At 43.2% G+C, this 15,844-nt stretch overlaps 1 protein-coding gene across 2 annotated transcripts in view; it reads right to left on the bottom strand.

Annotated features, from left to right (window-relative positions):
- adamts6 (ADAM metallopeptidase with thrombospondin type 1 motif, 6) overlaps positions 1-15,844 on the bottom strand; it is a 128,644-nt gene that overhangs the window by 84,315 nt on the left and 28,485 nt on the right. For both annotated transcript variants that reach the window (XM_057818501.1, XM_057818500.1), the window contains exon 8: positions 13,888-13,931. In XM_057818501.1, the coding sequence (XP_057674484.1) occupies positions 13,888-13,931 (44 nt within the window). The remainder of the gene's footprint in view (positions 1-13,887; positions 13,932-15,844) is intronic.

Below are 15,844 nucleotides of genomic sequence, written 5' to 3' on the forward strand. Positions count from 1 at the left end.
TTCTGATTGTACAGGCATGCACTTTCACATCGACAGTAGCAAGAGTCTGGTGTAGGTCCGTTGATGACATTTTAGGGTTTTTGGAGACTTTTTTTAGCATCGTGCAGTCTGCTCTCGGGGTGAATTTGTTTGGACGGCCAGACCTGGCAATGTTGACAGTTGTTTTGAATGTCCTCCACTTATAGACTACTTTCTGGACAGAGGAATGGCTGATTTTATATTATTTTTAAATCTTTTGAAATCCCTTACCAGACTCATAAGCGTCTACAATCTTCTTTCTGAAGGCCTCAGATAGCTCCTTTGATCTCACCAACAGTCAGTGGCACACCAAAGTAGAGCTGAAACGAATACTTGAGCAACTAGAGTAACTCGAGTTTAAAAACTGATCCAAGTAATTTTATTCACCTCGAGGAATTGTTTAATTTTGCCAGCTCTAAGCATCACGTTTTGCCCGGACTACTTTTAATGCGGGACAACGCGCTGATGTCACGTACGTAAAGGAAGCAATAAAAAAACCTTTCTGCAGCCGACAGCCACTACAAACTACGCCATCGTTGCGAAAAACTAGCTCGCGTGATGCGGTGGTAGCAGGTAGCATCTGATGTGTGTCATAGATATCACATGTTGAACTAGATGCGAAATGACAGTCAGCGGTGTTAGTAAACAGCCGCCATCTTAAAGAAGTACAGTTCTCAGCGCTAATAAGGTTAACGTTACTGTCACTCGCTCACGTACGTAACTTTAGCCCTGCGGAGGGCTAGGTTTCTATTAAGACCACTGTTGATGCGTGGCTAATGTGTCTTACCTACAGGCTTTATTTAATCTGTGAAACATAGCGCTGTAGAGTGATGAGGTTGTAAAATGAAAATATGATAAAGCTAACTGTCAATTTTAGCTCAGTCGTCATTGCTGGATAAAACACCAAGTAGCACTGGCCCCTAATGTGCTCCAATACAGCAGGTATCATACTGTAACGTTGACAAAGAGTCACCCGCTTCGTTAGGTTACAATTATTTCATTTTTGGGAACTTGTGGAACAACAACAGGAAGGCACGTCTCTCGCTCTTTCGCACCTCCTTCACCCCCGCACGTCACGCGGTGCATTCAGGAACACATGCAATTATCCCCGCTATATTATAACCTGATATGTTACAATACATTTATTTTGAACACTGCAAAAACTCAAAATTCTATCCGGAATTACAGTTTACACTAACTTAAAACTTAACTAGAACTTAAAAATGGCTTAACACAAATGGAAATTAAATTGAAACACGTGGGAAAAACACCAAACTTTTAAGTGATGTGTGTTATCAAGCGTAATGGCATTTTTAGGTAAGAAATAGAAATAAATAATAGAAAAGGTTTTTGGAGTGAAAGCAGTGAATTGGTCTTTTTTTTATTCTCGTCACATCTGAGAAGCAATTGTGTGCTGTTTTCAACAATGTAAATTGAAAATAAAGACATTGATTGACTGAAAATGGCTCAATATTAGATGAAATGTCTTGTTTTCTCATGTATATTTATAATTGCTCTTCACCTAAAAATATGTTTTATCCGATTACTCGATTAATCGATAGAATTTTCAGTCCATTACTCGATCACTAAAATATTCGGTAGCTGCAGCCCTAGTTCATTCGCTCCCTCCCGGTCGAAAGGGATTGAACGTCCAGTGCCGTCAATACCGTTTAGCGCTCTAACACTGCTCCAGCCAGCCAGAAATTTCCTAACGTCATCAAAACGAAAAATCATAGCAGTTCTAGTGCGCGTTGACATCTCAAGTACTGATACGAACACATGTCTGCATTGTCTCCAATACATGGAAGGAATTCAGAACATCTTTCTCTCCCTGTCTGTCATCCACGCTTGAAATATGAAGACAACTCAGCCAAATTGCAGCCTCCAAAAAAACAAAAAAGGACAGCCAGATAAATCAAGGCCGTGACGACACCGTACTCGATTTCGGAGAAATGTCGGGAATATTCCCGCCGGTGCTTTCCAGGAGCATTTGGGGGCAATCGCGGAATTGAACGCCGATGAGTATTGTTGCTCTTTATGTTCACGTCTGTGTACTAATAAAGTATTTACTCACCGAAAATGGCAAAATTACGTCATTTTGCATTAGGTTTTGGCACGTTTATATTAGATATTCCCACTGTCAAAACACTAATAAGATTATAGGGTAGCGGTGGGCAGTTTGTCAAGCATATAACATCCTGTATATAATACTGAAGTTGCATACTTATAACATCCATTAAATAAGACTGTCACTAGAGGTGGAGTGGTATGAAAAAGTATCTGAACCTTTTGGAATTTATCACATTTCTGCATAAATTCACCATCAAATGTGATCTGATCTTTATCAAAATCACACAGATGAAAAAACTGTCTGCTTTACCTAAAACTACCCAAACATTTATAGGTTTTCATCTTTTAATGAGGATAGTATAAAAACAATTATAGATGGGGGAAAAATAAGTAAGTGAACCATCACGTTTAGTATTTTGTGCCCCCTCCCCCAGCAATAACTTCAACCAGACGCTTCCTGTAGCTGCAGATCAGTCTGGCACATTGATCCTTCTCTACAAAACTGCTTTAGTTCATTCAGATTCCTTGGATGTCTGGCATGAATCGCTGTCTTTAGGTCATACCACAGCATCTCAGTGGGGTTCAAGTCTGGACTTTGACTTGACCACTCCAGAACGTGTATTTTGTTTTTCTGAAACCATTCCAAAGTTGATTTACTTCTGTGTTTTGGATCATTGTCTTGTTGCAGCATCCATCCTCTTTTTAGCTTCAACTGTCTGACAGACGCCCTCAGGTTTTCCTGCAAAACATCCTGATGAACTTTGGAATTCATTCTTCCATTAATGAGTGCAAGTTGTCCAGGCCCTGAGGCAGAAAAACAGCCCCAAATCATGATGCTCCAGCCACCATGTTTCACATTGGGGATGATATGCTGATATTGGTGAGCTGTTCCATTTTTCCTCCAGACATGACGTTGTGTGTTGTGAGCCACGATGCACATCAGACAGTGCTTCTCATCAAGACAATTCTTATCAGGTGTGTGTTTTATAGTGGGCAGGGCAGCTTTATACCACTCATCAGTGATTGGGAACACATCTGACTTAAATTGTTTAGTAAAAATTGGTTTCCATTGCTCTTTAAGTCTCCTTAGGCAGAGAGTTCACTTACTTATTTTCCCCCTTCTGGCATTGTTTGCATGCTATCCTCATTAAAATATTGAAACCTATAAACGTTTGGGTGGTTTTAGTTCAAGCAGTTTTTTCATCTGTGTGATTTTGACAAAGATCACATTTGATTGTGATTTTATGCAAAAATGTAAGAAATTCCAAAAGGTTCAGATTTTTGGGGTTGTTTCGCTTCCAAAGGCCCTGGGAACCTTGTTAGGGTGCATGGCATCATGAATGCTTTGAAATACCAGGACATTTTAAATCAAAATCTGTTGCCCTCTGCCCGAAAGCTGAAGATGGGTCGTCACTGGGTCTTTCAGCAAGACAATGACCTTAAACATATGGCCAAATCTACACAGAAATGGTTCCCCAGACACATAATCAAGCTCATCCCATGGCCATCTCAGTCCCAAAACCTTGTTTTGTTGGCAAAAGGGGGTTGTACAAAGTATTAGCACCAGGGGTGCTAATAATTGTGACACACCTTATTTGACGTAGAATAATTTTTTTTCTTTATGTGGGATTTTTTTCCCCACTGAATGAATGCACTTGTATTGTAGGCTGGATTTTTCTCTTTTTTTCCATGAAGGTCCCATATTATTTGAATTTTAAAAAAATATTAGAAGCTAAAAAACAAATCTTTTTCAGGGGTGCCAATAATTATGGATAAAGATGTCCCGATCGATCGGCATCCGATCACATCACTTTCAAAGTATCGGAATCGGCAAAAAAATATCAGACATGCCTTTTTTTAATATATATATTTTTTTTATTTTTTAATCGTTTTCTAATTGTATATAACGTTACAGACAAAACGTCTTGCACTCATCCAGAGTAGTTTTGGCTTAAAGTAGGGCTATCAAATTTATTGTGTTAACGGCGGTAATTATTTTTTCCTAATTAATCACGTTAAATAATTAACGCATGCGCTGCACGACCCACTCGCACATTGTAACGTTCACTCTATTAAGGCGCCGTTATGCCAATATATAGAGCTAACCGCACCGTATAAAGAGTAGAGAGAATTTTGACAGCCTTTGGAGCTTTTTTTTATTTGGCTAAAGTTTTACATTACCTCTCTCAGCAATTAAATTTAACGTGGGAGGCAATGTGGGGGAGAAAGGTAGTAATTGATCATTTTCTTATCACCCGATGTTCTTTCCCAAAGCAGAGAAGACATATCAATTGGTGCCCCTATGCACAGTCATGGTTGCACTTCCCATCATGCATTTGGGTTGAATGGCTGCAGTATCATTTACTAAAAGCTCAACAAATACACTAGATGGCAATATTTAGTCACAATATACAAAGTCACATTTATCCTTTAAGAATTACAAGTTTTTCTATCCGTGGATCCCTCTCATAGAAAGAATGTTAATAATGTAAATGCCATCTTGAGGATTTATTGTCATAATAAACAAATACAGTACTTATGTGCTGTATGTTGAATGTATATATTCGTCCGAGTTTTATTCATTTTTTTCTTAAGGCATTGCCAAAATGTATATGATCGGGAAAAAATATCAGGAATGATTGGAATTTAATCGGGAGCAAAAAAAAAAAAGCAATCGGATCGGGAAATATCGCGATCGGCAGATACTCAAACTAAAACGTTCGTGATCGGGAGCAAAAAAAACATGGAGGACACTGTAAATATTCTTGTAAGTTCATTTTATTGCTGACACTGCGTTTCAGGGTCATCAACATGTAGTGCCCCTCCTGCCCCAAAAGTCAAACTCTGCCTATGTGTGGTTCCCTTTAAGAGTTGGAAACAATGCAAGCACATGGAAGTCAACTGCCCAGAGGTTCCCACCCCTAGCTTGAACCTAACCTGACCTATATTGTCACAAGTGTCGTACCCTACTCCACACATCCATATTTACATCTCTTTGCTGTATTTGGAAAAAGAAACAAAGAACAATCTCTTTAAACTCAACTCCCGACATCCCGAGCAGTTAGGGCACGCCGGAGGGTCCGAATAGGAAAAGACACCTGCGGCGAGGAGTTTGCACGAGCTCCCCCCGCTGCGCCTCGGCTAAGAGTGTCACGGCTTTTGTATCCTCTTTGCTAAGAGGCTAAACAAGAATAGACTCGCAAATCGCGATGGGCCGAAAGGGAAGGAGGCGAGCCTGAAGGTGAGGAAAGGAGGGAGGGAGGGAGGCTACTCTGCGATTAGTTGAAGAATGTTTTCTTTACGCCGACCGCGTACTATCTCCAGGCCGGGTGATTAAACCTCGACCCCGAAAGGGCTGAGACGCGACCCTGGAGTGCCATCCTCGAGATGAGGGTCTGCGGACAATGAGAAGCCCGGCAATTAATGCGACGAATGCGGTCAATCTGTCAAAGCGCTCCCTGAAGTCACAATATTACCTCTGAGATATACTGTGCCGCCTGCGGGGCCTTGTGCAGATAAGACGGCGAGAGGAGGCGGGTGGGAAAAGGAGGAGACAGGAGTTTTTTTGCATGGGCTCCCTTCGGGATATCAGCTCATCTAGCTGCCTTCAATTGTCCTTTTCCCTTCCGTACGCATGTCCTCGTTTCCTTACTTGGGAAGGAAGCCCCTTACACGCTGACCCAAAAACAGATTTGGAGCTGGCAGAGAATGATCACGTTTTATAGGGCAGGTGAAGTATTTTGGGGATTAAAAACTAAATTGATTCATGTATTATCCATTAGAAAATGGAATATTTGGAGAAACTGCGATGGTAGCTTTCCTGTGATGGTTTGGATATCGGGTTGATTCTGAGGCAACTTAATTAGCCAACTGTGATGGCAGAATGGTTAAGGCGGCTACTTCACAAGTAGGAGCGTCGTCGGTGCGCGGGATTGCGGCCCAGCCTAGCCAAGAGAGGTGGGGGCTGGGAACGAATAGCAGGGCGACGCTGAACACTGTCAGAGTCTGCCGTAGGATCAATGTATGAAATCGCTCGGCCGTGTTCCTTTGCCACTCTGACCGGGGTGTTGGCTCTCCACTCATTTTAAGGAACATCTTTTTGTGCTTTGACGGTAACGCGGGGATTTTAGGATTGACAAACTATATCTAGCGTTATTGTTTCTTGTGTTCTTGTGTGCTTTAACAGTAGCGCGGGGATTTTAGACGTAACAAGTGACAATCTAGATCTAGCGTTATTGTTATTCCATGTTATGCTTGTTTTTGCTTGCTTTTGTGGGATTGTAATCAATAAACCTCATTTATTTTGCAATTTCTAATCAATAAACATCGTATGTTTCACAAATGTGTGCCTGTTGCTGACTCACTGCGAACCTGGAAATTTCGGAAAACATTAGTGGCCAATATGTTTTCCAAAATTTCCGGGTTCCGGTATATGTTGAGTTAGTTCCTGTTGATATGGTGGAATTTCAGAGTCGCTTCCTGTTGATTTGGGGGCGTTTCAGGTTCACTTCCAGTAGATATAGACCCTACTCACCAACGTTACAGAATGACGTGTCGCTGTATCCGGCCGCCATATCGTCCGTCAGTGTTTTCCGTATTCTCAATGGTTTCAATTTGTCGTGCAATTTATAATGCAATTCATGGAAGCCCCGGTGCTTTCAGACGCTGTAAACTCATTGGATGCGTTGCATATAAGGAGTTATGTGGAAAAGCTTCAGTCTATCCATTCGCCAGAGCCATATTTGATGCCTAAATCGATATTTTTCGACCCGCTGTCTTCGCCGTCTCTGCCTGACATCTGCTACCCTGATATCTACAACTATCTTGTCCACAGAAACTCAGTCTATTCACACGAAACTTTGAAAAACTTTAAGAGCAGCACTCCAAGCAACATTACCCCGTGTGACCCTTTACTTCCAATTTTCTAAAATGGCGACAATCAATAAAAAAAAAAGTTGACTGCGATGGCCAACGCTTCAAGGATAGGTGGATATTGGACTATTTCTTCAATAAAATACTCAACAACTGTGTCTGCCTCATTTGCAAAGAGACAGTCGCTGTTTTCAAAGAGTTCGATGTGACGCGATTTTACCAAACAAGACACGCTGACATGTACATTACAGGGAAGATACGCAGCGAGAAATTACAGCAACTTGAAGCTAGTTTAATTTCACAGCAGCAGTATTTCGCAAGAGCCCGAGTGTCAAAAGAGAACGCCACAAAGGCGAAATTATGAATTAAAAAAATAATAATAAAGCAAATGTGACACACAGAAGGGCTTGCTAAAATTTGTTTAAATATATTGTTCTATGTAAATCAGCCAAGGTAGCCCCCGACATTTTTACCACACCAAATCTGGCCCCCCGGCGGCACGGTGGCTGAGTGGTTAGCACGTCTGCCTCACAGTTCTGAGATCAAGGGTTCAATCCCGGGCTTCGGCCTTCCTGTGTGGAGTTTGCATGTTCTCCCAGTGCCTGCGTGGGTTTCCTCCGGGAACTCCGGTTTCCTCCCACATCCCAAAAACATGCATGGTAGGCTGATTGAACACTCTAAATTGTCCATAGGTGTGAGTGTGTGCGTGAATGGTTGTGTGTCTCCTTGAGCCCTGCGATTGGCTGGCAACCAATTCAGGGTGTCCCCCGCCTACTGCCCGAAGTTAGCTGGGATAGGCTCCAGCACCTCCGCGACCCTCGTGAGGAATAAGCGGCATGGAAAATGAATGAATGAATGAATCTGGGCCCCCTTTGCAAAAAGTTTGGACACCCCTGTTTAACTGATGATCCGGAGACGAGGCCAGCTTCTTTCACTTGGTACCAGCTAAATATTATTCAAAAAATAATGATGGCGGAAGAAATAAACATCTTGAATTTGAAACTGTAGTTGTCGGCGATTAGCCTCGCAATGATCTTAATTGTGGCTGTCAGCCCAAAACCCTCTAAATATATATTAAATGCATCTTACCAGGTATAAAATGACTACTACATAATCTGTGGTGATCGTTTGGTGCCCAGTTTTCTCATCAATTGCAGCCGTCCATCTCGCTCTCCTCTCCGGGTCTCTCGGAATACGGTAGAACTTCAAGTCTTTCCGTCTTCTCCGTCTATCTTCTCTGTTACTGCAACCAACCGCCACACACGCCTTCACCATTTTGATTATTAATGTTAACGAGCAGAAAAACACGCCATAATAGGAGGAATTTACGTCACGGTAATGCGTAAACACGACGAGTTGACGGACAATATGGCGCGGAGGCGTGGTTGTGACGTCATGTGAGTGGGGTCTATTGGGCCATCCATCCATCCAACATCTTCCGTTTGTTCCGGGGTCGGGTCGCGGGGGCAGCAGCTTTTTAACAGGGAAGCCCAGACTCCCCTCTCCCCAGCCACTTCAACCAGCTCCTCCGCCGGGATCCCAAAGCGTTCCCAGGCCAGCCGAGAGACAGTCTCTCCGGTGTGTCCTGGGTCGTCCCCGGGGCCTCCCGCCGGTGGGACATGCCCAGAACACCTCTCCGGGGAGGCGTCCAGGAGGCATCTGAACCAGATGCCCGAGCCACCTCAACTGGCTCCTCTCTACGCGGAGGAGTAGCGGCTCGACGCCAAGTCACTCCCGGATGACCGAGCTTCTCAACCTATCTCTAAGGGAGAGCCCGGACACCCTGCGGAGTAAACTCATTTCGGCCGCTTGTATCCGGGATCTTATTCTTTCGGTCACGACCCACAGCTCGTGACCATACGTGAGGGTAGGAACGTAGATCGACTGGTAAATCGAGAGCTTTGCCTTTCGGCTCAGCTCCTTCTTCACCACTACAGACCGGTGCAGAGTCCGCATTTGATGGGGGAAAATATTACATTATGCCTTTGTGATGTATGATTGCTTCTGTGACCTAGATTGTAACAACTTCTATTGTTTTTTACCTTGAGTTACAAGTTAGGAGGGAATCTCACGAAATAACTTGTTTTGATTGTTTCTTACACGCCTGGGTTCCATAGTTAGGAGGGAATCTCACGAGATAACTTGTTTTGCACTCATAATATTTACCGTGGGAACACAACATCTACTACCGGACGGCGCAACCTGGGAACCACGCAAAGAAAAGCCCCTTTTTCGAGGGGCTGAACCAAAAGTAGCTTTGTCATTGGACGGGGCCGTGCCGCCTGGGAGCGGAGGTTAGCAGTCTCTGCCCCCGTGTGGCGCGTTCCTACAAAAACCGGGCATTTCCGGGCGACCAGTGAAGTCCGCCAGCGGGTCACGTACGGATCGCCTGGCTTTGTTCCTTTGCCGCCTTACCGGAGCATTGGCTTCCGCTCATTTGTCACGGTAAGCCATTTTCATAGCTAAGGGACACCTGGTTGTGCTGTAACGTAGCGCGGGGATTCTGGGATTGACAAACTCAAATCTAGCGTCATCGTTACCCTTGTTATGCTTGTTTTTGATGCTTGTTGCTTGTTCTTGTGGGATTGTAATCAATAAATGTAATTTATTCTGCATTTTCTAATCAATAAACATTTTCTATTGAGCAAAAGTGTGCCTGTTACTGATTCACCGCGAACCTGGAAATTTCAGAAAACAGCATTACTGCAGACGCTGCACCGATCCGCCTGTCGATCTCCCGCTCCCTCCTACCATCCCTCGTGAACAAGACCCTAAGGATACTTAAACTCCTCCATTGGGGGAAGGTTCTCATCCCTGACCCAGAGAGGGCACTCCACCCTTTTCCGACTGAGGACCATTGGCTCGGATTTGGATGTGCTGATCTTCATCCCAACCGCTTCACACTCAGCTGAGAGTTGGAGGTCATGGCTTGATGAAGCCAACAGCACTACATCATCTGCAAAAAGCAGAGATTTAATGCTGAGGTCACCAAATCGGACCCCGTTAACGCTTCAGCTGCACCTAGAAATTCTATCCATAAAAATTATGAACAGAATCGGTGACAAAGGGCAGCCTTGGCGGAGTCCAACCCTTACTGGGAACGAATTCGACTTACTGCCGGCAATGCGAACCAAACTCTGACACCGGTCGTACAGGGACCGAACAGCCCTTACCAAGGGGCTCAGTACCCCGTACTCCCGGAGCACCCCCCCACAGGACTCCCCGAGGCACACGGTCAAACGCCTTCTCCAGATCCACAAAACACATGTAGACTGGTTGGGCGAACTCCCATGCACTCTCGAGGACCCTGCCGAGGGTGTAGAGCTGGTCCACTGTTCCACGGCCAGGACGAAAACCACACATATTGGGCCACTTCCTGTTTATTTTGAAGTATTTCAGGGCCACTTCCTGTTCATATGGAGTCACTTCCTGTTGATTTTGAGGCATTCCAGGGTCACTTCCAGTTGCTTCAGGGGCCTCTCCTCGGACTCTGGACAACTAACATCCTCATCCTCCTGGACCTCACTGCTGCTTTCAATACAATCAACCATAACATCCTGCTCTCCCGATTAGAATCTGTACACATCACTAGCACTCCACTTTCCTGGTTTCGCTCCTACCTCACCGACCGACAAAAATTCATCAATAACAATCCCTGCACATCCCCTCCTGTTCCCCTGCCACAAGGTGTCCCCCAAGGTTCAGTTCTTGGTCCCCCTCTCTTCATTCTCTACGTGCCCCCCCCTGGTCATATCACCCGTAAACTTGGACTCCAATTTCACTGTGCTGACAACATACAAATTTACATCTCCACAAAACAAATCTCGCACAGCACGGAATCCACACTTCAACAGTAACAAATCGGACATAATCATCATCGACCCTGCAGCCATCATCACCAACTGCATCCTGCCTCTCTAAACACATTCCAGCAACCGAGGTATCATTTTCGACAATAAACTAAGATTCGACTTGCACGTCAACCAAATCACTAGAACTGCCTTTTTAAACTACCTTTAAACTTATTGGTTTTTTCTTTGTTTTGTTCTGTTCACGTTGTTTGCTGTTTTTTTCCAACTGTAAAGCGTCTTTGAACATTGGTAAACTCTACAAATAAAATGTATTATTATTACTATTATTATTATTATTTCAGTGTTACTTACTGTTCATATTGGGTCACCTCCTGTTGATTTTGAAGGATTGCAAGTTCACTTCCTGTTCATATTGGGTTACTTCCTATTGATTTTGAGGTATTCCAGGGTCATATTGGGTCAGTTCCTATTGTTTTGGGGGGATTTCCAGGTCACTACGTTTTTATATTGGGTCAGTTCCTATTGTTTTGGGGGCATTTCAGGGTCACTTCCTGTTCATAAAGAGTCACTTCCTGTTGGTTATGGGGCACTTCAGGGTCACTTCCAGTTGATTTTGGGGCATTTCAGGGTCACTTCCTATTCATATTGGGTCACTTCCTGTTGATTTTGAAGCATTTCAGGGTCACAACCAGTTGTTTTGGGGGGTCACTTCCTGTAGTTTTGGGGTCATTTAGGATCACTTCCTGTTTATATAAAGTCCCTTCCTGTTGATTTTGGGGCATTTCAGGGTCTTTTCCAGTTGTTTGGGGAGGATTTCCGTTTCACTTCCTGTTGATTTTGGGGCATTTCAGGGTCACTTCCTATTCATATTGGGTCACTTCCTGTTGATTTTGAAGCATTTCAGGATCACTTCCAGTCGTTTTGGGAGGATTTCAGGGTCACTTCCTATTGATTTTGGGGCTTTACAGGATCACTTCCTATTCATATTGGGTCACTTCCTGTTGATTTGGGAGGATTTCAGGCTCACCTCCTGTTGATTTTGAGGTATTCCAGGGTCACTTCCAGTTGTTTTGGGGGCATTTCAGGGTCACCTTCTGTTCATATTGGGTCACTTCCTGTTGATTTTGGGGCATTTCAGGGTCACTTCCTATTCATATTGTGTCACTTCCTGTTGATTTTGAAGCATTTCAGGGTCACTCCAGTTATTTTGGGAGGATTTCAGGGTCACTTCCTATTGATTTTGGGGCATTACAGGATCACTTCCTATTCATATTGGGTCACTTCCTGTTGATTTTGAAGCATTTCACGGTCACTTCCAGTTGTTTTGGGGGCATTTCAGGGTCACCTCCTGTTCATATTGGGTCACTTGATTGTTGATTTTGGGGCATTTCAGGTTCACTTCCAGTTGTTTTGGGAGGATTTCAGGTTCATTTCCTGTTGATTTTGGGGCATTTCAGGGTCACTTCCTATTCATATTGGGTCACTTCCTGTTGATTTTGAAGCATTTCAGGGTCACTTCCAGTTGTTTTGGGAGGATTTCAGGGTCACTTCCTGTTGATTTTGGGGTATTTCAGGGTCACTTCCTACTGTTTGGGTGGCATATCAGTGATATTACCTGTTTACATTTGGTTATTTCCAATTGTTTTGGTGACATTTCAGGGTCACTTCTTGTTCATATCGAGTCACTTCCTGTTGATTTTGAGGCATTCCAGGGTCACTTCCTCTTCATATCGGGTCATTTGGTTTGGAAATTCAATGGCAAGGTTTTTGTGTTATTTAAAAGAATCGCAAATAGCCATTGGAAATGAATGGGAAATTTAGGCCATTAGAAATTAACGGGGATGTTTATGGCAAATTTTGCCTGAAACATTTGTTTTTAGCGAAAATTACAAGTTTTGTACCCCTTAGTGTCCTGTTTTTTTATGTATATAAATGATGTGATTTGGACAAAAATTGTAGGACAAGTAAACAGGGGCGGTTCTACCTAAGTGGCATGGGGGGGCAACTGCCACCCCATTTGGCACCGATGAATTTAAATTTGACATTCAATGCCATCAATTCAGTAGTGTGGTCAGTGAGGATCCTTATATTATAATTAAATTATATATTATTATATTATTAAAATGTATACATAATATATAGTGTATACATCTGTCATATGTATACACTAGGGATATTACAACTAATCCATGTGGTTCAATTTATCGATTTCTTAAGCGCAATTGAATGTAATTCAATTGAAATATCCCATCAACAAAATTGTCCAAAAGATAAAAACTAACTTGTATTTTTATTGTGTTTTGCGTGTGAATTCGAAATGACCCAATATCAACAGGAAGTGACTCTGAAACACCACAAAATCAAGTGGGCGGGTCTTAAATCGGTATCTACCACAGAAAAGCTCGTATTGCAATTTCTCCAAAAATTGCGGTTTCTATTAGTAAAAATAGATTTTTTGCCCTGCGATTGGATGGCAACACCAGCTTACTGCCCATAGTTATTTCCCAATTCCATTGACGCTTAAGAAGGGTGCCGCCATTGACGGCCATGGACGTCCAAATTTCCCATTCATTTCTAATGGCATTTAATCATGTTTTTTCCTTCTATTGATGCCAATGTACTTGGATTCCATTGACGCCTATGTAAGTTGATACCATTGACGTCCATGGACGTCCAAATTTTTTCCCATTCATTTTCAACAGCAAAAAAAACAATGTCCCCAAATCAACAGGAAATGACCAGATATCAATAGGACGTGTACCCCAAATGTCGCCGATTGCATTGACGCTTATGGAGGGTGCTGCCATTGACGGACATGGACGTCCAATTCTCCCAATCATTTCTAATGGCGTTTACTTTGTTTAATGCCATTGACTGGCATTATTGTCCATTCTATTGATAGACCTGAGTGGGGCTAAGATCTGTTTCTCCACAGAGGAAAGACCCAGGTGTAATTTCTCCCGAAATTGCAGTTTCTAGTTAGCTGGGACATGTTCCAGCACCCCTGCGAGCCTTGTAAAAAATAGGATGTGACCTGTACATGCCCCCCCAAAATCAAAAGGAATGGACCCGTAAATGCCCGCCCTGTTGCGTTGAAAGCAACCGCTCAACTCACCTAACGTTCCACAGGGTTTGTTCTTGTAGGTGCAGATGTCATACCTTAAAAAAAAAAAAAAAAAATATGAGATGTCAGCAATTTAGGCACTTGTCGTGCCGACTGGGTTCCCGCCCTACCGCACGAAGGTGTACCAATATACGCCCTGACCCGACCGTTGACCCCTCCGACTCGCGTGCCGCTAATCCAATAGAGCGCAGCCGAGGGAGGCCGCGTGCATCTTACACCGGCTACGAATGATCCAATCGTAGCTAAAGCTTTTAATCTATTAAAACCAAGGGCACGGCAAATTTGATTTCGCTTGGCTTCCCGCCTTCTCCACTCTCCTCGCAGGCCCGGTTCCTCATTTCTTGAACTAACCCGCTAACCTGGTAGGCAAATTGACTGCAAAGCCGGTTAACTTCTACGTGATGACGTCATTACAGTACAGGCTTGCAGAACTAAAATGGAGAACTAAGAGCTTTGTTTTTACAGACAATATGCTATTAAAAAATTGATTCACTGTAAAAATACTGGCAACTGTAAAAAACACAGGAAAAGCATAAAAGGTTTACCGTCAAATTTATGGAAAAAAGGTCAGAATTAAATAAATAAAAACATTTTGAAATACAGTGGGCCAAACAAGTATTTAGTCAACCACCAATTGTACAAGTTCTCCTACATGAAAAGAGAGAGGCCTGTAATTGTCAACATGGGTGAACCTCAACCATGAGAGACAGAACGTGGAAAGAAAAAAACAGAAAATCACATTTTTTGATTTTTGAATAATTCATTTCCAAATTAGAGTGGAAAATAAGTATTTGGTCACCTACAAACAAGCAAGATTTCTGGCTGTCAAAGAGGTCGAACTTCTTCTAACGAGGCTCCTGTATTAATGGCACCTGTTTTAACTCATTATCGGTATGAAATACACCTGTCCACAACCTCAGTCAGTCACACTCCAAACTCCATTACGGTCAAGACCAAAGAGCTGTCGAAGGACAACAGACACAAAATTGTAGACCTGCACCAGGCTGGGAAGACTGAATCTGCAATAGGTAAAACGCTTGGTGTAAAGCAGACATGTCCAAAGTCCGGCCCGGGGTCCAAATGCGGCCCATGGTCAAATTTCATCCGGCCCCCTGCTTCTGTCATAAAATCAATAACGTCTGGCCCGCACCCAGACTTAATAAATTGGTCAGAAGTACTTCTACCAGCATATGAAGTAGCTTGCACACTAAATGCTGCTCTTTATTTACCCACTAAAAGGTATCAGCACTCTAAGCAACATTACCCTGTGTGACCCTTGACTTCCAATTTTCTAAAATGGCAACAACAACAAAAAAAGAAAGTTGACTGCGACGGCCGACGCTTCAAGGATAGGTGGAGATTGGACTATTTCTTCACTAAAATATGCAACAACTGTGTCTACCTCATTTGCAAAGACAGTCGCTGCTGAGTTCAATGTGAGGCGATATTACCAAACAAGACACGCTGATATGTTGACAACTTGAAGCTAGTTTAAATTCTCAGCAGCAGTATTTCGCATGAGCTCGAGAGTCGAAAGAGAACGCCACAAAGGCTAGTTGTGAGATTGTTGAAATTATTAACGTAATTTTCGGAGTTCGGACTATAAGGCGCACCTGACTATAAGCCGCCACCGTCCAAATTTGACACGTAATCGACATTTGTTCATAGATATGCCACACTGGACTATAAGCCACAGCTATCCTCACTGTGTTATGGGATATTTACACCAAAAGATATGAACCAGTAACACTTTATTTGACAGTGGCATCATAAGGCCAAATGAACCACCATGAAGCTTTGAACCAATTGGCTACAAAGCTTTATTGCTTCAAGAAGCTTCATTTGGGAGTCCCTTGGGGCAGACAGTCATCCTCTTCTGCCACCTGCTGTCAACACTGTTGTTGGCCAACGTGCCTCCAAGCATGCATTGCAGCACTACAGATGTAAA

This window comes from Corythoichthys intestinalis, chromosome 17 (genome assembly GCF_030265065.1).
Source record: "Corythoichthys intestinalis isolate RoL2023-P3 chromosome 17, ASM3026506v1, whole genome shotgun sequence".
In the NCBI taxonomy this organism is placed as follows: domain Eukaryota; kingdom Metazoa; phylum Chordata; class Actinopteri; order Syngnathiformes; family Syngnathidae; genus Corythoichthys; species Corythoichthys intestinalis.